The sequence below is a fragment of the Leucoraja erinacea genome, chromosome 20 (genome assembly GCF_028641065.1).
Source record: "Leucoraja erinacea ecotype New England chromosome 20, Leri_hhj_1, whole genome shotgun sequence".
NCBI lineage: Eukaryota > Metazoa > Chordata > Chondrichthyes > Rajiformes > Rajidae > Leucoraja > Leucoraja erinaceus.
The window spans coordinates 4,664,207-4,688,527 of record NC_073396.1 but is presented as its reverse complement, the minus strand read 5'-3'; the positions used below and the strand labels follow the sequence as shown (position 1 = coordinate 4,688,527).

The window sequence follows — 24,321 nt, the reverse complement described above, 5'->3', positions numbered from 1 at the left end:
AGTTGAAATATATATAAATGAACAGAAACTTGAGAATTATGACAGTCAGATCAGGATCCATCAGTGAACATTGTATTAATCATCCTCAAACAAACAGATCACAAACAGCCCAAGCTGAAAGAGTGAAGGGAATATTAATTAAATTTATAGGGGAAAAAATTGAAGAACATTGCCATGGAATCAGATTAAATAACACAGGAGAAACATACAAACATAGAAAATAGGTGCAGAAATACGCCATTCGGCCCTACAAGCCAGCATCGCCATTCAATATGGTCATGACTGATCATCCAGAAGCAGTCCCCGTTCCTGCTTTCTCCCAATATCCCTTGATTCTGTTAGCTGTAAGAATTATATCTAACTCTCTCTTGAATACATCTACAGTGCCCTCTGTAATGTTTGGGACAAAGACCCATCATTTATTTATTTGCCTCTGTACTCCACAATTTGAGATTTGTAATAGAAAAAATCTCATGTAGTTTAAGTAGATACAGGAAAAATATGTTTTACAAGGCTGTAAATGTGGGTAAACTGACCTAAGTGCAAAGTCAATGGTGGTATTTAAAAAGAAAGTAAGTACTTATTTAATAAACATGAGTATGAAACTAATGTCCATAACAAGTCAGAAATTGGGGTCAAAATAATAGAATTGCGATTGTGACTAAATAGAAAGCTGAGGGCATAAATACCCTATTTGTGCCAATTGTTAATAATTGTGTTTGCTTGCTTTCTAGGGAGTGGTTGTATTTGCTCTGTCATGAGATGTTGAATCCTTACTATGGGCTATTTCAATATTCAACTGATAATATCTACACACTACAGATCAATCCAGATTCCGCAGTCAATCCCGTGAGTATTTGCGGCCACAGTGAGAGTTGGAATTATTGTAAATTAATAAGAATTTGTTTTGACAGTGTTCTACGTGATGAGCAAGGACTTGTCACATGGAGCATTCTCTTTACCCATGACGTTGTCTTCTCCCCCCCCCCCCCCCCACCTGATAAAAAAGAGCCGGAGCTTAAAAGTTAAACTGGAAAAAAATGCACAAATATAATTATGGGATATATTTATTAATATTCCTTAAGATTATTTGCTCGTTGAAGTATGACCATCTTTCTCCGCCTCAAATAAAAGTTTGTGTGTTAGGAGAGGTTTTTAGAAGATTGTTTTATAATTATTTGGTTTCTGGCCATTGGGGTTTCTCATTAAAGCTACTTCAATATTTCATAGTGAAATCATGTAAATATTTCAACCACTGCTCAATTAAATGTATTTAATGTTTGTCCTTCATTCTCTAAGCTTTTTATTTTACTAAGTGTATAATTCCAAACAGGAAATTGTGCATCTTCTGCAGATTTTACTTTTCTTTTATTCACTTCCTTAATATTATACCCCTTTTTGTGTGGGATTTTGTTTCTGTTTAATTTATATAATTGTTTTTTAATGCCAAGTTGAAGAATTGGCTTCACATTTCTGGCATTTATAAAGCATTGTATAAGTTTGATATAATGTGACCATAAATTTGTACATTTGGTTCACATTGCCTTTCAGAGTTTGACTTTAATGATTTAGAAAGTACATCATGCAACCTTTCCAATGCAGCTAGCTGTAAGATTTCAAAACCTTTAAACTCTTTTTATGCAACTTTCTCTTTGGGATAAAGCTGCTTTGGATATGATAATCTCGGCAGTCTTTTTCATTTTAGGTTGAGTTTTGAGCAAATTCATTTAGGCATTTTTAACATGGAAATATATTTGCTGATGAAATGGATTCATTTCTATCATTTGTTAGCAATAAGGACAGCATTACCATAAATAGGTTCTTACCCCAAAGCCACTTTCTGAAAACATCCATTTCATTACTGACTATACACAAATATACTTGAAATTGATATTGTTAATTTTATTTCGGGTTGACTTATCATGAAAAGTGGCTAAATATATTAAACAAAACATGTTATTAGTGCTTTGCATTTGTAAGTCTGTGGCTGGTCAAGAATCTGCCTCCGTTAAAAAAAAAACCAGCAACTGTTTGGCTGCTGGTAATAGTGGTCCTGCTTCTGTGTTCGGCACGGACTAGAAGGGCCGAGATGGCCTGTTTCCGTGCTGTAATTGTTATATGGTTATAATAAATGTTGCATCTTGCTTCAAGTCTGTAAAGGCAACAATACCACATAATTCACTTTACATTGTTGCACTTTAAAACATGGCCTTACCTGGTGATGATCGCATACTGAATATATTTTGGAGTTTGGTGAGCGCATTCTACAAGGATATTGTCAAGACCAGAGGGCCTGAGCTACAGGGAGAGGTAGGGCAGCCTAGGACTTTGGAACATAGGAGGCTGAGGGATGATATATAGAGGTGTATAACTTCATGAGTGGAATAGATTGGGTTAATGCAGAGAGTAGTTTACCGAGGGTAGGGGCATCAAAAACCAGAGGACATAGGATTTATGGTGAGAGGAGGCAACTCTCACCATAGGAACTCTTTTACTCAGAGGGTAGTAGGTCCATGGAATGGGCTGCCAGAGGAGGTAGTTGAGGCAAGTACTATAACAGCATTTAAAAGATACTTGGAGAGCTACATGGATAGAAAAGGATTAGGGGTCTATAAGCCAATGCAGACAAATTGGATTAGCGTTGAGGGGGATCCTGGTTGGCGTGGACGAGTTGAGCTAAAAGGGTTTGTTTCCATGCTGTATGGCGATGACAGAAAAAACTTTGTTTGGTTGTATCGGGTTAATATACTCTGGTTTTGATTTAATATTCACGTGTTAATGTTACATAAATAAAGAGCATGATATTGGGAAGATTGTGTGAAGGTTTCTGGTGCTGTATGTACCGGATTGCAGTGTTATACTCTTTACTTGAGCCAGTGACTGATTTTGTTTCTACAGGAGCACTTGTCATATTTCCATTTTGTGGGCCGGATAATGGGACTGGCTGTATTCCATGGACACTACATTAACGGTGGTTTCACATTACCGTTTTATAAGCAGCTGTTAGGAAAACCTATCCAGTTATCAGACTTGGAAACTGTGGACCCAGAATTGCACAAGAGCTTGGTTTGGATCCTGTGAGTTGAATTAACGGAGTTATATTACAACAGAATTAACCTCTGACTTTTTCCTCTCAATTAACGTCCTGGCTAAAAGAGGATACAGTTGAAACAATTATTCATGTTTCTTGAAATACACATTATAATTCAGATTACAGATTTTCTGGTTTCTTCTAAAGAATATATTGTGTAAAATGTTCTAATTATTTATATTTATATTCAATTTTAATTACCATGAGACAGAAGATACATATGTTAATAACTATGTACTAGTAAAACATGACACCTTTGAACATGTAAAATAAATTAATTTATTGTTTTGAACATGGTATATGTACAAAGGTGCAATTTATATTTTAGAATGCAATGAGCAACATCCATCCAACTAATTTAATAACCCTTTTTTTATTACAGTGAAAATGATATTACGCCAGTGCTTGATCACACGTTTTGTGTAGAACATAACTGTTTTGGTCGGATTATTCAACAAGAGCTGAAACCAAATGGCAGAAATGTTCCTGTAACAGAAGAGAATAAGCGAGAATATGTTAGGTAAAGCGTTTATTTTCACGTTGCTGGCTGTGATTGAAAGTTTTGTTGCATTGATCATTAATGCAGATTTTTAAAAATATACTGTACATTCTCAGCTCAAGCAAGTTCATTATGACCTTTTTCATCCCTAGTTTTTTGAAAGTAACGTATTTTAATAGATTGAGGAACATTTTACCTGGAAAAAAATGTTTCCCATTATCATACAAATACTAACACTAGTAGATTGCACATTAACTTAATTCGTCTATCTCTCTATCTAGATTGCACATCAGTCTGAAGAAGGATTCCGACCAGATATTTCACCTATTCATTTTCTCCAAATATGCTGCCCAACCTGCTGTTACTCCAGCATTTTGCGTCTATCTTAGATTGCACATAAGCCTAATTGACTTATCATTTCCAGAATGCATTATCAAGGAATTTTTGCATCTTAAGCCATCAATTTCCCAACAAGCAATAATTTTGCTTTAAATGGTGACCAGGCCGACACAGCTCAGCATTTATTTAGTTCTGTAAATACAGTAAATGCAAATTATAATTTTCTGCAGAAGTAAAAATGATTTGTAATAAGTACATACATAGAGTGCATGTATCAGAGTACAGTACAGGAACAGGTCCTTCAGCCCACAGTATCCGTGTTGAACATGCTGCCAAGTTAAACTAATTTCCTTCAGTTCCTTATCTCGCCATTCCTTGCACGTCCATGAGCCAATCCTAAAGCTTCCTTAATGCCACTATTGTATCTGCATCCACCACTATTCCTTGCCGTGCATTTCAGATACCCACCATTGTCTGAGTTAAAAGAAACATACCCCACACATCTCATTAAAAATTTTGACCCTCCTACCTTAAAGCCCTCTCGTGTTTGACGTTTCCAGTGGGGATAAAGGTTCTGACTGTCTACCGCTATTTTCCACATGTGCTTGTTAATAGGGTTTTCACAATGAAGTCATTTTTCTAAGCCTACTGACACCTCGTACGCAGTTAGTTATTTATGTGAAACAACGTCCTGTATATAGTTGACACATACAATCCTATCACATTTTTCGCCTTTATTTTCCCTAAACACAGCTCTTTGAAAATGATGCAGTTATTTGTGACTTTCCTTGGCCTTCTTTCTGCTTTATTGTAATTTATTTCCTTTATCATTTACCCAGTATTTAACTGATCAGTGTGTTGAGCTCTTAACATGAACATTTGGCACACATTTTGTATTTTACATCGGAATGATCAAGTTAACCCAAAATGTTTGTAAGTTTAAATTTTGAATGTTCATTTTTGAAGTCATTGTATATTACATAACCCATCTTGCATTGTTTCAGGCTTTACGTGAACTGGAGATTTATGAGAGGAATTGAGGCACAGTTTCTGGCTCTGCAGAAGGGATTTAATGAGCTTATTCCACAGCATCTCCTTAAACCTTTTGATCAGAAAGAAATTGAGGTAACAATTTTTTTCAAATGAATGAAGATGTAACTACATTTAATTGGTGACCAAACTGTTTAATTGTTCCCAACTGCCATCCCTCTTCTTTTTAATCAACCTGCTACTTTTTTGTGATTAATAGTGCAGAAACCAAAAAAAATTATGATTAGTTTTACTTTCCATTGTAAAAGTTGGAGAACACAGGAAAGTTCTGTAAGATTGGAGTATTCGGGTAGATGTTGAGAAGATACAAGGCCTGGAAGCCAGTAAAGAATGGATAAAGAATGTTAGCAATGAACTAGAAAAATCTGCACATATTCCCATAGCATCCATATGCTTCCCTCTACTTCTAATACTCGCTCAATTTCAACTCATAAATTAAATTGGATAGCCAGTTATTTGCACACTGAATATTGTGAACTTGCTCGGCAAATTTAATATTCAAGATGCTCCTTCCTCGTTGTTCATAGTCTCTCGGCACCGCTTTTAAAAGTTCTTTGCAGTTTAAATATATAATTCCAAACACCATGCACTTCAAAACTGCCTAGATTCAACCAATAGATGGTTTTTTAGCTGCCAAGGGGTTTTTTAGCTGCCAAGGGGATAAGGGGCTACGGGGAGAGGGCAGGGATATGGACCTAGGTATGGTTAGTATAGTAAGACCTGAGTGATCTCCTGGACAAGTGTCGATCGCCTGGATTGGGGTCGGAGAGGAATTTCCCGGATTTTTTTTCCCGAATTGGACCTGGGTTTTTATCCGGTTTTTTGCCTCCCCCAGGAGATCACGAGGTTCTTGGGGTGGAGAGGGGTGATAGCGGTAAAAAGGGGAGGGTAGTGTCTTGTGTTCTGTGTCTTGTGTCTACTGTTTGTGGGTAAGTGTGTCTGTTTAGTGTTCAGCCATGAGCGAATGGCGGTGCGGGCTCGATGGACCTGGTGGTCTACTCTCGCACCTACTTTCTATGATTCTATGAAAGCACTGACAGTTTTAAAATACTGTGGCAGGTTAACATAATTAGGAACTGATATGTTGGAAACCCTCAACAGGTCAAGTAATATTTGGGGACAGAAAAGCAGTTCATGTTTTGGACCCGGACTGGAACATGAAAAAAGAGAAATACATGTCACTTTTCAAATTTTTTTCCTCTTTTCCGACTGAAAACTAACTTGTATTTCTTTTGTTTCTCATCCTGGATAGTTCTGAGTGTTTCCTACATTGTCTGTTTCTCTTTATTTTATTGTCATGTGTACTGAGGTACAGTGAAAAGCTTTTTTTGTTGCTTACCATCTACTCGATGGAAAGACTGTCCATGATTACAATATTTGTCGTTTTTATTTTCTTTACATAATTTTAAAAAATATCTCAGTGCTGATACATTTGAAGTAGTTATGTCAACTAAGATTTGTTAACAATTTGTGCATATATGTTTGTATGTAGTAGCATTGGTAATCATTTTTGAAACATGGATAACCATCTATGTTGGTAGAATCTCTGCATCTGATTGTTTTTCTTTCCTGTAGCTTATTATTGGTGGGTTGGGGAAGATTGACATAAAGGACTGGAAAGCTAACACACGTTTAAAGCATTGCACGTCTGACAGCAACATTGTGAAGTGGTTCTGGCAAACGGTGGAGATGTTTGATGAGGAGCGAAGAGCACGACTACTTCAGTTTGTAACTGGTTCTTCCAGAGTACCTCTGCAGGGATTCAAGGCACTACAAGGTGATTATCAGATGGATCATACTTTACTAAAATGGGTTGATTATATATTGCTGTGTAGGTGGAAGGCATTTCCATTATAAACTCTGAACTATAAAAATGACGGTTTGTGGAAATTGTTTCATTATTTCGGGCCATCTATTTGTATTTGCTGCAATCCCAATGTTACTAATGAGATATTGATTCGGGAAAACAAAGATAAAATGTTTAAAATGAAAACTGATTTGCTTAAGCAGTGTGGAGCAGCTTAGCAACACTCACCACTGATTTGGAATATCATATATTTCCCCCCCCCCCACTATGTTCCCATAGGCTGGGCACTGGCCTTTTTGTACTATTGATATTGGGCTACCTGCCAAAAATAGATCGCACATAGAACAGGACAGCACAGGAACAGTCCCTTCGGCCCACTGTGTCTGTACTGAATATGATGCCAAGACCAACTCTTAAATGCCACTAACCTATCTACCTCCCCACTGCCCCCAACAGTGTGTTCCATGCACTCACCACCCTCTGTGTAAAAGACAACTTGATCGGCACTTCTCCTTTAAACTTTGCCATTTTCACCTTAAAGCTATGTTCTCTACTATTTAATATTTCCATCCGGGAAAGAGAATTTGACTGTCTACCCTATAGTATCCCGCAGTATTTGTGTTTGCGTTGGTCATCAATACCATCATCTTTGTTTATTACTTTTTATGGTATTTGTGAAGAAATAAAATGATCATTGTTTTCATTGTAATCTACTTCCACATTATATATTCACTTTGTATTTTTCATTTCGATAGATGCAGAGTGGATAACTTTTGAAGTGATTCAATTGCTTTGCATGTTCCCATTGATAGTCTCTTAGAAGTTAAACGTTAAAATGTTTTATACTTGCTGTATGGTTTAACTAGATTTTGTACTTGTAAGGTTCTACAGGTGCTGCAGGCCCAAGGCTTTTCACCATCCATTTGATTGATGCCAACACAGAAAACCTTCCCAAAGCACATACATGGTGAGTTTTACTTTTATAAAAACGGAGAGCATTCACTCTATGGTCAAATATGGAATCCTCAAGACCGTAGTTTACAAATTCTGGCCTTCTGCCAGTTAATTAATTGTATAAAGTGCATTTCCTGCTTATCCAACATGCTCAATATATTAATAGAATGCTTTGGAAATCTATTTGTAATCTCTTCGAAGATTCCTTTAGGGTTGTATGAAGTGGAAAATATTCATTGGGAGGCCATAATGAATTGCTTGACTTGCAAATTTTTGACTTGGCATGCTGCCCATAAACCTTGTTTTATCAATTTATTTTGTAACATTATTTCAGTCAAATTACTACAGAATGATAATTCAGTGGATTTTGTTTTCAGTGCCTGTTTTCAGTCCCAATTGCCTTCCAGAAATACATAATGAATTGAAGATAAATTAAATCAACTGTAACCAATACTGTGTTTAACATAGTTTAGCATTGTGTGTCTATCTCAATGGGTCATGCAGCATCTCTGGAGAGAATAGATAGGAGATGTTTCAGGTCAGAATGAAGAAGGGTCACAGCCCTAAACATTACCTGTCCATTTCCTCCAGAGATGCTGCCTGACCCGATGAGTTACTCTACCATTTTGGTATAAGCCAACATCTGCAGTTCCTTTTTCATTAACATCTGTGTTTACTTGTTCTCTCTCTGCTCAGTTTTAATCGTATAGACATCCCTCCTTATGAGTCTTACGAAAAGCTTTATGAGAAATTGTTGACAGCAGTGGAAGAGACATGTGGCTTTGCAGTGGAGTGAAGTACGCCAGTCCTTTTGAAGCTGTTAGGAACACTACAGAAAGGAATTTCTGCAAGCATCAGAATGAGTGGCGCACTGTGTAACTGAGAGAACTAACAATTCACTCACACGGGTGCTATAACTTACGAATGATGTAAAGACGCTGATCGCTCAGAAACTGAAAGGCAGCAGGATTTCGAAAAGAGGAAACCGGGGAGCTCAAGTAAAGAAGATACTGACAGACAGAAAAATGGACCTGTTTCAGTTGTATCATACATTTTTAAGTTGTGTGCTTGAAACTTTATTTCAAAAACTTTGCACAGTGAACGATGACAGATCCTTGCACATTTCACTTCCTTATATTCTTTTAACCATTCACCCTCATAAAAATGGTCCAACGGAAATGTTTCATTCTTCCAAAAGCTGAAACTGACGTTTAAAAATACTGGATGCTAAACTAGAAATAGGTAATTTTCTAGCTTGAGTATTCCTTTTTTATCAACTCTTTCAGCGCAGACAGTAACTGTACTTGGTGCGTTTTGATCAAATCAGATTATTTTTATCTATATTTTGTTAAAAGAATTGTATTCCTCAACAATATGATAGGTAACTGTTTTTAGGAATATTTACAACAAATCTTGTTCTATTGTGATGAATCCTTTAATACTGCAGTCATGTTTTGGCTCCAAAATTAACATTGTAGTCATGCTCAAATGTTCGTTTTACGAACAGCTTGAGGTAAGGTATCCTCTATTTATTCCTTGAATTCCACTTCACAATGCACATAAAACAAACATCAATTTTTACAGAATTAATTTAAAAATATGAGCTGAATGTATAGAAACATGAAAGTGTCTTTCAGTACTCAAAGACTGATCCATTCGGAGTCCAGCGTTGAAAGAGTTAATGGAGGACAATTGACAGACATTGCTGCTGAGGTGATTTTTTTTTTTCCCTCCTCAGTCTTACTTTGCTGTAAATCGGGTTTGTCTCTGAATCTCCTTGTTCCCTTGCCACCTTTCCCTTAGCTGGGAACCTATAATAGCAGACATCCGTGAAGCACCCAATCTCAAGAAAACTAGAGAAATGTGCCAAGTGTGAAACTGGTTTACATGACAATTTACGGGCAAGACCATTCCAAGAGACTAAGCATATTAAGTTATGAAATTTTATTATCATGATATTTACATCCATGTTTTAACAATTTGCTGAAAAGTTTTTGCCTTTTTGTTTCGGGATGCTGAATTGAGGTTATTTTTAATTAAGTTCATGAAGGCTTCTGAAGACATGAATAAGCAAAAAAGGAAATTATTTAAACTGTGTTAGTGCCGTCAACATTAAGGAAGACTCTGGAACTTTAAACGGGAGCCGTGTATGAGTTTAAACCATACATTGTTAAACCATACATTGAATTCCATGTTCTTCCGCCCCTTTTCAAATGAGACATTTATTCCTTTTTCTTGTATTTGATGACCTTAAATTGTGTAGATTTCAAGCTAATATTGTGTGGCTATAAATCAAAATAGTTTGATAACAACAATGGTGTAAACACTCGTAGAAATGAATTCATTTTTACATCGGGTAACTAAAGGAATTGTGACCAATATCATGTCTGTTTTAATTCCATGTTAAGGATTTGAACAAAATCAAATCTACTTATTAGTGCTTTTTCTATGTCGCTGTTGATCACTACTGAAAAGTTTAGACACCTGCTCTAAAGATTCATTTTGAAGAAACAATTTTTATTTTATAATCTGGGATTAAACAAAATCCCTGTGTTCTACAAAAATCACAGCTTTCAACTCATTGCAGTCTCACTGAACCTAATAAATCTTGCATAAATTCAAGAAAAAATTAAAAGCATATTGCACTCATTGATTTTACACAGTGACCAACCAATTCAAATCTTTAATCAATGTAGCATAGAAATCAATTTATTTGTCTAAAACATTGGATTTTATTTTCAATATTATTGAAGCAGAACTGAAATCTCAGTCTCGGATACTACAGTTTGGCAAAGTGTGTGGAGAAGGTTTGGGGAGAGTTATATTTTATAGCCTAGAAAGGGGATTTCAATTTCACTGATATGACAAAAGAATTACATTTTCATAATATTTCAATGCTGATTGCATATAAAAGTTGAGTGCTTGTCAACAATATGTTGTCTCGTGCTATTAGACATCAGAGAGATTTACTTCTACATTTATTAATGCACTGTATTTAAGCAGTTTTTATATCTAAAGTTCTCCCTAATTTATGGGTCCATGATATAATTTAAAGTCCTTTCCAAATATTATTCCTTGATTATTATTTTTTGTAACTATTACATTGACGTAACCTGACACTAAATTTATAAAGTACACGTTATGAATTTTTTACTGCTAACTCTAGTAAATCCTAGAGAGATATCTAGAACAATTCTCTGCCTTTTTGCTTGAATTAGCAGCACCATGAAATAATGTCATATGAGTGGTTACTGTGTTCTTTGCAAATTGATTAATTTTCTTTATATAACCCTTTGACTCAGTAGGTACCTGATTGTTTGATGTACAGATGATCACTGATCACTAAAATTAATTTTACAAATTGGGCGTGTTAAGTTGCACGTTGCCAGTAAGATTCCCTTCCGTACAAATCCCAAAGCAAAAGACGTGCGTTTGACGATAAAGGAAGCGTTTCAAATCAGAGCTGGAATTGTGGTTTTCAATTGAATTTTGAAATTGATACTGAATGTTAGGGTTTTTTTTTAACTTGGTCACTTGATTACTTAAGAAATATTTGGATAATGTGAAATTGGCATTTACTGGTTTCAAAGTTGTGCTGCAAAGAATATTGTTGTTTTTACCACTAACTTTGGAAAACATTTTAATTCTATGGGATTAAACAGACTAAATGCTAATTTTATGTCACCGCATTCCAGCAGCTGAGATTTCTGCGCAGTTTCAATTGTAATGTCAATTTTGTTGTGTAAAAATGCAAAACCATGTATTTCCTTGCAGTTTTAGGATATTATATCTTGCAAATGCACGGACGTTACAGTTTTAAAACTTGCGTGCACAGGCGTTCTGGATGTTATGCAGTAAGATAGAAAGAAAGTTCTGAAAAAAACTTTCAGCTCTTTCTTTCTCTGATGTTCTAAATTTGGAACACAGACGTCACAATGACTTTTCTTTCCCAATCCCATAAAGGACTAAGCCAAGGACAACAGAAAAAACAAAGTGACTGCAGGAACTTATGTGTTGCAAGTTTTAGAAGAAAAATCAGCAGTTTCAAAAGAGAACAGAATTCAAGGATTATAATTCTGAAATATTTTGTGAAACATAATACATATATTCAAAACAGCCTTTACATTGTAGAGTAAAATTATAATTCTGCAGCATAAGATGAATCCAGGATGGTGATACTTTGTTCGGTCAATATTAGCTGGTCAGGCAAGTTACTTTCAGAAGCCACAGTGATGAGGAAAGAGTTGAACATTTAATCTTATAGCACTTTAACGTTAAACACTAATTGTCCAATGTTCCAAAAGTAAGATATAATTGCAGTACTTCAAATTAACAGTTATTAAAATGCAGGTTACTATTATGTACATAACTGGCAGAGAAGGGGAAATTAGTTTGGAATTCTTCAACTAAATAGCAATTGGCTACAGAGAAACATTTGGTGGTAAAGTTGGGTATTGAGGGGGGGGGGGGGGGAAATGTTTTTAATCATTGATTTTTAACTAACTAATAATAATAATACATTTATTTTATGGGCGCCTTTCAAGAGTCTCAAGGACACCTTACAAAATTTAGCAAATAGAGTAAAAACATGTAAGCGGAATGAAATAAATAGTAAAGACATCACCAGTACACAAATTCTTAACTGAATGACAAATATAAATGCAACAAGATCATAAAGGCAGAAAACATTTTAATATATTGATTTTACATATAAAATACAATGTGTTTCCACTTAATTTTTTTTAATGGATTAATTGCATTGTAGAACAAAGTAGTTTGGGTAGGTTATGAAATCTATGCACCTTTCAGAACCATCTCTGTTAGAAAATGGGAGGATAATTGAAGACCATATTTACAAAGAAGTATGTTCAGGGTTTCCCCCCCCCCCCCCCCCCCCTGGATTTGTTTCCATCTAATCCTATGGCAAAAGAACACCAGCCTATCTAAATTGAAATTTATAAACCTTGGATGTAAATCAACAAAGTGTTCAGGTCGAACTTCCATTTCGATAGCACATTTCACAATCGCATGTGCCCCAAATGCAGCCAATTCAGTATATTTGAGGTCTTGCCACAATTGTAGGAAGTACAACAGCTAGTTTGTCCCATAATAGCAAAAATGGTAGCACACAGCAGTTCAGGCAGCATCTAAGGAGAAGTCTGAGATTATCAGAACATACATAAGGTCAGTTTTTCTAAGCAGTAAATTTATGTGTGTTAAATGAGTATTTTGGAAGACCTGATGCTATTGTTTGATAGGAAAGATTTGGTGTGGAATATTTATATTTTAAAATTCACTCTTCTGGCTTAGCCCAGAGGAATGAACTTAAATCTTATAAACTGAATTTATGCTGATGCAGTTCTCATTTTGTCAGTCACATAGAATGGAAAAAAATGCTTCAATGGTTAGAAGACATTTACAGACTTTTTACCAGGCCAAAATTTTGCACAAATGAATGCATTGGATGAATTGGGACATTTATGGTAAATAGAACGAGGAGAGGAGGTTCATAGATGCTAATTATTCCTCTGTTGCAATAGAAATATCTTGCTCGTTGAACTCCGATTTGTTGCTGTTTTGGATGAAGTTCTTCAATTCTGGTGTGACTGTAATGCTGCTGTTGCCAGTATCAGTGCTGAAAAATTAATATAAAAATTGAGATTATTAGTTGCTGATTTTCAAAATCTAGGGATTGTTTAGAAAAATTTCCAGAGCATATTTTCTCAACCATTGCAGAACCATATCTAATGTTTAGTCTTTGTATAACGCATTACAGAGGTTATTGTGTTTTCAAACAGTGAAATCATTCTCCAGGTTAGGGTGGGAGAGGAATAGGAGAATCAAGTATGTTTTGTTTTCTTCTGCTCCTATCTGTGATATGTACTCACTGGAACTGAAGGGAGTAAAAAAATTACTCAGCAAGATGTGGTAAAGTCTGTCTATAAATGAATAGCCATAGCTCTTTCTTCGTTCTCTGATGCTCTAAATTTGTTGCTTCATTAAGGAAGACAGATATGATTGCCGTGCAAATCTTAATTGAGAATTGAATCTGACTGCACTGGTTGAAGCTAAAATATGTACGATCAGTGAATGTTGCCAGCTTCATGCGTATTGCAGTATTTTGGTGCACTTATTGCATGTCCACACTTTTGTCCCAGTGATAGTTTAAAGGGTTGGCTTTATTGATGGAGTACTGGAAGTAAAACATAATTAATTTACCTCAGCTGATGGTGTGTCTGCCCTTAAAATTATTGAAGTGCTGTAGAAATACTTGGGGTATACTCCCCTCTCTGCCATTCTTGCATTTCTGCGAAGAAATTATTTTGGGAAAGATCTTCTGACCCCACCAAATTAGCATTTAACAGTGCTGCCGTTGATTAAATTTGGGCTTGTTTTTTCTTTAATGACGTAAAATTCCTGCAGTGCATTGATTAGTGTAAATTATGAGGACATGCAAACGATAGGCAGGGAAGAATGGGGTAAGACTTGAATGCGTGTAACACCATTTGAAATAACCGCTTGCTTTTTGACCTCTCGAAATAGTAGCGGCCTGACTATTTAGATGATTATTTCTGTGAAATGATGGTATACGTGGAGCTAAAAGAGGAAATGAGGGGAGAGGACCAAATTCAGATTTCAAGTAAAAGATCACTAAACTGAGGAGACGGGACATTCATTTACACCTGTGGATTCCTAATATCTTTTCAATTCCTTTCTTTGAGTGATTTATGTTCTGCAAGAACCCTATGTCCGTGGGCTCAGTCAATGACCAAGTAAATCACTCACACATATATTGGTAGATTCATTGTTTGCCACTGGACCTGACAGGTAGTGGTATGATGCAAGTAAGCAATGGTGAAAGTCCATTGATGCTAACATCTATTTTGAAGCTATTTTTAATCCTTTGGTTGGCCAATGCAATGCAGCATTGCAAATAACAACAGCATCTCACTGTATTAATCTAGTGATTTTTGCTTATATAATTCCAGATTAAGGAAAACTACTGTATAATATATAATAACCCTAGAGTTTTCTAACGTGTCTCCTAAATTTATATAATGACAGAAATATAACTGCAATAATCATAGCTTAATAAATATTGGATGATGCAATTTTAGCCAACCCTTATTTCACTTTCCCCTTGTAATATTGAACAAAAAAGTGCCATTTCCAATATAACTTGCAGTTGTGTAGCTTTCTTGCCGTTTGTTAACAATATCCACACCAAGATCGTCTGATAAAGAGAAGTTACCCATGAGAGTTAGAGGTTCTACACTGACTTTTGTGGGCTTTTCTGGAATAATTTTTTTAAAGATAGCACTCCTGAAGGTGAAAGCTCTGTAATAGTCAAAAGGTTCAAAGCTGCTTTGCTCCTTTCTTGAAACACACCCAGTCTTTTATGTAAGAGATCTGTCCTTTTTATTTTCTGTAATAAACTTACTTTTGCAAATTAAATTGTTTTGACACATATTTATTAACTAGTAACTAATCTGAGGAAAATTTATTGCTGTATTAACTTTTTCATTGTTGCTGCTAAAGTCTTTTAGCACCAGTTTTGTCGTGAACAGTGTATAAAATCTTTGTTTTAACTGTGAATCGAGGTATTTTTTATTATTGATGGTATTGAATGAGGTATGGACTGAATTTGATGGCTGGTAGTTGAGTAGATGTTGGACTCAAGGCCACATTCATTTTTGTTACATGCAATAAAATTTGAACTTTAAATATCTGTGCTGATTTGAATTTCTTGGTTCGATCTTAATACTTTTTGAACATCAACGGAACACAATAAAGCACGTCTTAGAATGAAGTAAAAAATACAAAATCAAGTTTTAAGTTTAAATATATTATTCACTACAACAAACCTCTTGCTAAACATGGACATGTACTTCAAGAGCCCTCTTTCTTTGTGCTACCTAGGATCATATCTAATATACTGTAGAATACAGAATTCTCATTCAACCATATCAGACTACATTATATGATATAGGATTATACTTTGTAAAAGGTTGGGGTGTAAATTGACTTGTTTATTAATGTTATTGCAATTACATTTTTAAAGTGTAATTTTAAAGTGCGGTTTTTGACTAAACTGCATTAGGAAATCCTAAAATTATTTTTTTGTCAAGAAGGTTTCCTGCTTGATTCTCCAGGTCATAATGGGAGAGTGAAAATCATTTAAAGATGAAAAACAAAAAAAAAGCATTTATGTGCAAATATTTAGAGCTTTTTACATTACAACTTTAGTGTAAGGAAACTGTTTAACACAATGTCATTATTGTACATTCCAGCACTTGATTTGTTTTTGTCTGTTAATCCTGATGAGTGCAGTAAAACGAAGAATAGTGTGATTAACAACTTCACATTTCAGTAAAGTACCTTAAACTGCATCATTGGATGCATTCCCACCAATAATTGCAGTGTTACTTTTGGCACTTTTTCTTTATGTGTCTTAAAATATACCTGCCTTTTTCTTAAAGAAATTTCTTTTTATGCTTTCCATGGGAAAGCAAGAGGGCTGAAAGATGTCAGGAATCTGTAACTGTAACAATCCCAGCGACAGTGAAGAAGGGTCTCGACCCGAAACGTTACCCATTCCTTCTCTCTAGAGGTGCCTCCTGTCCTGCTGAGTTACTCCAGCTTTGTATTGTATTATACTACGATGTAACATTTATTTTTAAAAAGTGGATTGGGTTATGAATAATCCAGTGAATGTGTCAGTCCACCAAGGTCCCAAGAATTCAAGAATACTGGAAGACAAGACTTCTGTAGTTGAAATAAGCCCATCAGAGAGATTGATTCCACACTTATGGAGCCCTTTAATTCTTTTTCCAACAGCAATAAAAGATCTCTCCAAAATACTTCATGATAGAAGTTAGATGAATAATTACCTAAATTGATAACATTGTTAATAAAGGAATATTTGTAATTTGAAGATCCATTAACAAGATAAAAGTGATCACGGTATCAATACTCAATGTTCAGAGTATCACCAATAGGCTACTTTATTTTTTAATAATAGGCAAAGTTAACTGAATTAGGCAGATAATTTATTTTCTCATCTTTTTTTTCTTTTAGAATAGTTTATAATTCCAATGGCATATGACGTGCAAGATGTAATTCTCACAGTGAGTAACATTACATGTGTTTTTAATTCAAAGCTATCTTGGTTCCAGGAAATGATATCTGAAAATCATGGGAATGTATGCTATATGTGTACATGGGATGTAAGTCGCAGTGGTGTTTCATAGGCTGGGCACGTACTGCTGATGGTTCCTGGGACTTTATGAGGGTCCACAGTGTTAAATGGTGCAATTGCAATAAGAATTATCACAATTATCAACATAACAGGAAGGTTATAGTGTGGAAAGAGGCTACTCAGTCCAATGTGTCTGCACCAATATGTCTGATTTATTGAATTCTTGTTTATTATACGTCTGAGTATCGTGTTTACAGTCCTGATATGCTGCTGCAAGTAAGAATATAATTGTTCCATTGTCAGTACATTTGACTCTTGATCAGCTCAATTCGTGAGCAAATCAGATTACACTGGTTCAAGCTAAAACATGTACAATCAGTGACTGTTGCAAGCTTCTTGCAAATTCCAGTATCCCTCTTTGCATGGTGTTTTATTTATCGTTTCTACTACTTAGTCAGTTCCTTCTTGAATGAAACAACTGAATCTGCCACTACTACAACCCTCAGCAAACATTTGCAGACCCTGCCCATACCCCAGGGGCACAATAAAGTAGAAATATCATCTCATATCACAATGAGTTGTTTTGCCAATCACTTTCACTCCTCACCCTTTGGTCAACAGGAGCCTACTCCATCCGTTCAGCTGCTCTTTGTAATTTTAAGGTTTTTTTCATATCCCCTATTGACCTTTTCAGTTCTAAAGAGAATGATTCCAACTTCTCCAGTCTATCCAGGCAACTAAAGCCCCTCATCCATGGAATAAAAATTGACTTGACAGGATGGTGAAGGAGGTGTTTGGCATGTTGATCTTCATCAGTCAGGGATTTGAGTCCAGAAGTTCAGATGTCATGTTATTGTAGACTCCAGTGCCCGCAAACTCTGACCATGCAGAAGCAAAGATCACAATGGCTGGTGAGATTAATCCGAACATAATGACACAGTGAGTGATCCTTCACTTTTGTAAATCATTCCGAGGCAAGTTTGTCTTTGACTGCCAGAATTGTCCCTTGTTAAACTGTTTTTTTTTTTCTTTAGTTAGAAAATATACCGAGCAGGTATCAACCTGAGATTATCTATGATTAGTGCTATTTCAAGTTTTCATTGTTAAGGTTTTATAAATAAAATGTAAATACTCATACTCCCAACTATATATCGGCCCAAACAAGTACTGTAGAAGGTCAACTTTGATTAGGGTTTGCAGAAGTAAAATTGGGTTTTCGGGAGTCTAACACTGAAGCTTCCCTGACCTTAGACACAAAATGCTGGAGTAACTCAGTGGGCCAGGCAGCATCTCTGGAGAGAAGAAATGGGTGACGTTTCGGGTTGAGACTCTTCTTCCCTGACCTTTTTCTCGTTGGATTTCTTGGGACCAGAAATCTCATGTTATAAATTTGAGATGATCTAGTGCCAGGAATACTAATGTTGTTGACTTCATTTCCCAGTGCCTAGTGATTTTCCCAATTGTGGTGCACAGTAAGGTCTCATTCTCCTGCGGTATACATTAATACTGGGGGATTTTGTGTCCTATCCCCAAGGTCTCACATAATTAAATGAAAACCTCAATCATGTTATGAATTAGTCTTGGACGTCACCAAAAACAACTATTTTTCCACTCAATCGTATCCTGAGAAACCTCTCTTCCTTTGTAACAATGGAGTATTGTATTTAGTTTAATATATTTGATCTAACTAAGATAAAACCAGCAGCTCATTATTATTTTGAGTGGCATCAGTTTCGTACCAAATTAGTCATATGAAACAGAAACAGTACCTTCGGCTCAACTCACCCATGCCAACCAAGATGCCCCTTCTACACTAATCTTGCCTGCCTGCATGAGGCCCATATCCCACAAAACCCTTCCTATCTATGTTCCTGTCCAAATGTATTTGAAATGTTGTTATTGTACCTGCCATGACCACCTCCTCTGGCAGCTCATACCATATAACCATCATTCTTACTGTGGAAAAAGTCACCTCACAAGTTCCTATTAAATCCCCTCTCAGCTTAAACCTGTCGCCCTAGTTTTTGATTCCTCTACCCGGGTGAAATACATTATGCATCTACACAATCTATTTCCCTCTTACACACCTCTCTAAGATCACCCCTCAGCCTCCTGCTCTCCAAGAAATAAATTCCCAACCTGCCCAACCTCTCCCTGTAGCTCAGACCCTCAAGTCCTGCCAATGTCTTTGTAAATTTTCTCTGCAATTTCCACCTTAATAATTCTGGAATTGGGATAATTCGGATAGAGAAGGCAGGCACCAGCAGCATCCCTACTATATCCCCTGGACACCTGACAGCAATGGGCCTGGACTTTGAGTGGAAAAACCTTGACATGTTTTATTCAAGACGTGTTTTATAATTAATCCCACATTCCCATTGACAGTGAAATCAATAGCCATTAATAGACAATAGACAATAGGTGCAGGAGTAGGCCATTCATCCTTCGAGCCAACACTGCCATTCAATGTGATCATGGTTGATCATCCCCAATCAGTACCCCGTTCCTGCCTTTTCCCCATATCCCCTGACTCCGCTTTCTTTAAGAGCCCTATCCAGCTCTCTCTCTTGAAAGCATCTAGAGAACATGCCTCCACCGCACTCTGAGTCAGAGAATTCCACAGACTCACAACTCTCTGTGAGGAAAAAGTGTTTCCTCGTCTCTGTTCTAAATGGCTTATCCCTTATTCTTAAACTGTGGCCCCTGGTTCTGGACTCCCCCAACATCGGGAACCTGTTTCCTGCCTCCAGCGTGTCGAAAACCCTTAACAATCTTATATGTTTCAATAAGATATCCTCTCATCCTTCTAAACTCCAGAGTGTACAAGCCCAGCTGCTTCATTCTCTCAGCATATGACAGTCCCGCCATCCCGGGAATTATCCTTGTAAACCTACGCTGCACTCCCTCAATAGCAAGAATGTCCTTCCACAAGTTAGGGGACCAAAACTGCACACTCCAGGTGTGGTCTCACTAGGGCTCTGCACAACTGCAGAAAGAAACTGATGTTATGGCCCATTTAATATCCAGGATGGCAAGTCATGGGAAACTCATGCCAATATTTCTATGAGAACCAAAATGTCACCGGGCCCACAGATTTTATATTTGAGAAAAGGGTAACTATAGATTCCTACATCATTAGGAGGTCACTGATCCATCACGTTTGTGCCCACTCCCACAAATCGCTGTGCAATTAGCCATGATCCTCTTGCTTTTTTTCCCATAACCCTGCCAAATATCTTCTATCAAGTAAACATCCAGTTTCCTGTTAAAAATTATTACTTGATCTGCTTCCTTTTTAAACCGCATATGCCAGATTACAACAATATGCATCATACCAAAGCCCCATATTTCCTTGAAGATTTGATTTTGCTTATTGTATCTCAAAAGCAGTTTGCCAACTCATCTGCCAAAGGAGTTGTGTTTCCATATTCACGCTGTACATCAAACGCAGAACAGTGCAGCTCAGGAACACCATGTCTGAGCTGAACATGATGCCGTGTTAAAATAATCTCTGCCTGCAAATGATCTATATCCCTCCATTCACTGCATATCCACACATCTACTGTATCTAATAGCCTCTTAAATACCACTATGGTATCCTTAAATACCACTATGCTGCCTCCAACGTCACCATGGGAGGGCATTCTGGACACCCACCACTCTGTGTTTAGAAGAATCTTGCCCCGCACATCACCCCACAGCTTATAATGTTAGACATTCAATTAATGCTATAATCAATGCAACTAATGCACAAAGGAATGCATTCAACTAAAAAATAATCATCAGATGATGCATCACTGGCAAGGCCATCATTTATTGACACATGAACACCTCTCATCCTCCCATTCAGCACCTTTATGAGCATACCTCTCATCCAATTTCCATTTCACAAGCCTTATTCAATATCTCAAGCCTGCCACTTTGCCACCATCATCATGACTAAACACATTTCCCTCCTCTCCAGATTCCCATGGACCTACTTCCCTCCACAAACCTGTGATCCAATCATTCCCAACAACGCTGCTCTTTCAGTGATACCTGCCTGTGTGTGTGAGTGTAGGAGGTACAAGGCCTGTCCTTTCCTCTCTACTCTTTGCAGAGCCCAAACACACAGCTCATGTGAGACTGAAGATCGCTTGTAATTCTGTCAACTGTTCATGCATGGTCTTCTCTACTTTAGAAAGACCAAATGATCTCACAAAGAAGCTCATGAGTCCTAGCAGTAGAATTAAGCCATTTGGCCCATCGAATCTGACCTATCTTTCTCTCTAAACAATTTTCAAGAGAATTTCCTTAATGGCATTTTCTTCCTCTAAACCATCCTCACCTCATAATCCTTCTACTCTCCTCCTGGTCGGATGAAAGGTCTCTCCTGGAGAGTCACTGATTATGTTTCTGCTCTATATTAAACACCATTCTCGTGCTTTTAGCTATTCAATAAAATAATACGTGTTTTGGTTTCTGATGCTTTCATTTCAATTTGTGTAAATAATGCAGAGGTGGTTTTGTTACTATTAAAAAAAAACTATCAAGCAATGAGATGTCTCATCAAAATAAGCAATATTTTTGAATACATTTCAAAAGATTTGTTTATTTTCAATAAATGAAAGGGTACTTTAGAGCTTTTAAGTCAAAGCAGATTTTTAAACCAGTCCAAACATTTGTAAAAATTGTTTTTTTGTATTTTAAATGAATGACTCTCTTCCTAGATTCCTGTTCTCTTTGAATTGAACCTTATTAGGAAACAAATTATTTTAATAATTTTACATTTAGGGAAGGAAGCTGAAAAACTAATATGAATGACTGGCCAACATGCCAAGATGATCGAAGATAGACACAAAATGCTGGACACAAATGCAGCGGGCCGGGCGGCATTTTTGGAGAAAAGGAAGATGATCAAAACGATCTTTTTTAACTGATCTAAATGGGTCAAGTCATGACACAAGATGTCCTCTCTGAAAGGGTCGCAAATGGGCAGGGAAACACAAGGAGCTGCAGATGCTGGAATCTTCACTCTGAAGATGTGTCCCGGACTGAAACATTGTCAGTCGATTCCCTCCAGAGATACTGCCTGACCCATGCACTTTGTGTTTAGCAAATAGGAGGAACAGAATTATTGTTGACTGTGGTCCACGGATAAAGGAAAATAATTTTATAGATAAATTCCATATCTGTTATACTCACATACTTAACGCATAGGCCTCCTCTGTAGCTGGTTTTAAGTGTACGATAGACTCTCTGTGCACGGATGATGTCCAGAAGACGTTGATCTTTGGGACAAAACCCTGTGGCATTTCCTTTTGGAGAACTTTGCCTTTTGGTTCCTCAGATACTCTTTGTAATTTTTTGTCAGTAAGGTGTAGAGGAAAGGATTGATGCAGCTGTTGCAGTATGCCAGGCATGTCACAAACAAATTAACGATGGCAACTGTGGTGGGAGAAATAGTTGCAGATTCAATGTAGAGATGAAACAATTGCCATACCCAAAAAGGCAAGTAACAGATATCATATATTAGGACAATCCCAAAAATCATATAGAGGATTTTCAGCTTTGGTGCCTTTGTCACTTCCTTCCTGCTTTGGGATGTCCAGTAAGTACGAGCTAACTTTATGTATAAGAATCCAATTAATATCCCTGGAGTCAGTATACAAGTATTAAAAAGCACAGTCAGATAGATTCTGTAAGTATGTTTTGGCCATGTGGAGCCGCACATGCGTTTTATTGTCCCGTTCTTGGCAAATTCTCTGAGATCGGTCATTACCATCGTAGGAAGGGCAAGGAGAATAGAAACCAGCCATACCACACTAATGATGACCCTCCTGTAGCCGTTGTTTTTCCTATACGTCGTCAGGGGTTTCACCACTGCTAAGTATCTCTCAATGCTCATGACAGTCAATATGAAGATGCTGGCGTGCATAGTCAGGAAGTCCAAGCTGAGCAGGAATCTACAGCCAAGTTCTCCAAAGTACCAGTCCTTCGCAAAGTAGGTGCACACCACAAATGGGATGGTGGTGAGGTAGAGGAGGTCGGCCAAAGCCAAGTTTACTATGTAGGTGTACATGGAGCCAGTGAACCTCATGGACAAATTCATCACCACCAGGACGTAGACATTGCCTATAACTCCCATCAAACACATGGCGCTCAGAATGGTCCCCAGCAATATTGTCAGCAGTTTCTCATTCACTTGCCCTGGGGCTGAAGAGGAAAAGTTTCCAATGGTGGACAAGTTACCCTGAGTGCCAATACCTGGCACCTCCATATCCAAATGCCGTTCCTTCTAAACCAAACACTTTTGAATCAATTCACCTACAATATTGTTAACAAAGATTATTTCTACGCAGGCAAATCAGATCAATAATACTACCCAGATGATATATATTAATCAAGAGTGAGTCAGAGTTGTTTTATTGTCATAGGTCCCAAACAGAACAATGTCATTCTCACTTGCAGTTTGCTCCATATTAACATAATGTCCGCATTATGTCTTCTGATCAACGCGTCGTTAATCAAATAAGAGGAGACACCAAAAGCCGCAGATGCTGGAGTCTTGAGCAAAGCGCTAAGTGCCGGAGTAACTCAGCGGGTCAGGCAGCATCTGTGGAGGGAATGGACAGACAACGTTTAGAGTTGAGATCTATCTTAAAAAGAAAAAAATTCCCAGCCAAAGAAGAGGTGGATTCGAACGAATAAATATACTTGTTCCAACAAATGATTTGGACTGTTGAAGATATTTCGACAGCGGTTTCTTCCGTCCACGGATGAGTTATAACACTGAAATGGCTCCCCTCTCGAATTCGACAAAGTTGAATAACTTAAAGTTTTGAAGTGAACTCTCCGCTGCAGCGATGTATCGTTTCAAGAGCGACTGACGCCCGCAACTTGGTGTCAATTCCTCAGTGGTCTTTGAGTGCGGAAAGGACGACGAGGTTAGATGCAAACTAGACGAGAAGCCTGGAGAATCAGATCCCTGTTCTTAGACACTGTCCTGGAAACAGGCCATTTGACCCACCGAGGCCGCTCCGACCAACGATCACATACTAACGGCGCACTCACATTATCCAACACACTAGGGACAATTTACAATTTTATGAAAGCCAAATTAACCGACAACCCTGCACGTCTTTGGGGTGTGGGAGGAAACCGGAGCACCCGGAGAAAACCCACGCAAGTGACGGGGAGAACGCACAATCTCCGTGCAGAGACAGCACCCGGAGTTAGGATCGAACCCGGGTCTCTGGCGCTGAGTGTGAGGCAGCAACTCTACAACTGCACCACTGTGCCGCCCCTTTTTTTAAAAAGGAAAAATGATAATGATCTTTCCGCAGGGTGCAGTTGGGTAGTTTGGCTCAGTGCCTTTGCCCAGATGTTACCCAATAACTAGT

At 37.3% G+C, this 24,321-nt stretch overlaps 2 protein-coding genes across 4 annotated transcripts in view; one reads left to right on the top strand and one right to left on the bottom strand.

Annotated features, from left to right (window-relative positions):
• smurf1 (SMAD specific E3 ubiquitin protein ligase 1) overlaps nt 1-10,357 on the top strand; it is a 66,488-nt gene extending 56,131 nt beyond the window's left edge. The window contains exons 12-18 of one of the 2 annotated variants that reach the window (XM_055651049.1): nt 735-849; nt 2,899-3,077; nt 3,474-3,611; nt 4,934-5,054; nt 6,555-6,756; nt 7,678-7,753; nt 8,437-10,357. In XM_055651049.1, coding sequence (XP_055507024.1) covers nt 735-849; nt 2,899-3,077; nt 3,474-3,611; nt 4,934-5,054; nt 6,555-6,756; nt 7,678-7,753; nt 8,437-8,536 — 931 coding nt within the window. In that variant the 3' untranslated portion in view covers nt 8,537-10,357. Of the gene's footprint in view, nt 1-734; nt 850-2,898; nt 3,078-3,473; nt 3,612-4,933; nt 5,055-6,554; nt 6,757-7,668; nt 7,754-8,436 lie in introns of both variants that reach the window. The other variant, XM_055651048.1, reaches the window with a different exon arrangement.
• Nucleotides 10,358-13,235: 2,878 nt separating this feature from the next.
• On the bottom strand, nt 13,236-24,079 carry uts2r5 (urotensin-2 receptor 5). Of its 2 annotated transcripts, none has more exons than XM_055651050.1 (2): nt 22,124-24,079; nt 13,236-13,375 (listed from the first exon to the last, which is right to left on the bottom strand). In XM_055651050.1, exon 1 carries the CDS (start codon nt 23,196-23,198, stop codon nt 22,158-22,160), a length of 1,041 nt encoding a protein of 346 aa, XP_055507025.1. In that variant the 5' UTR covers nt 23,199-24,079; the 3' UTR covers nt 13,236-13,375; nt 22,124-22,157. The 2 variants fall into 2 exon arrangements, with proteins under 2 accessions (XP_055507025.1, XP_055507026.1); XM_055651051.1 differs by having other exon boundaries at nt 22,128-24,079.
• Between the last annotated feature and the right edge of the window lie 242 nt (nt 24,080-24,321).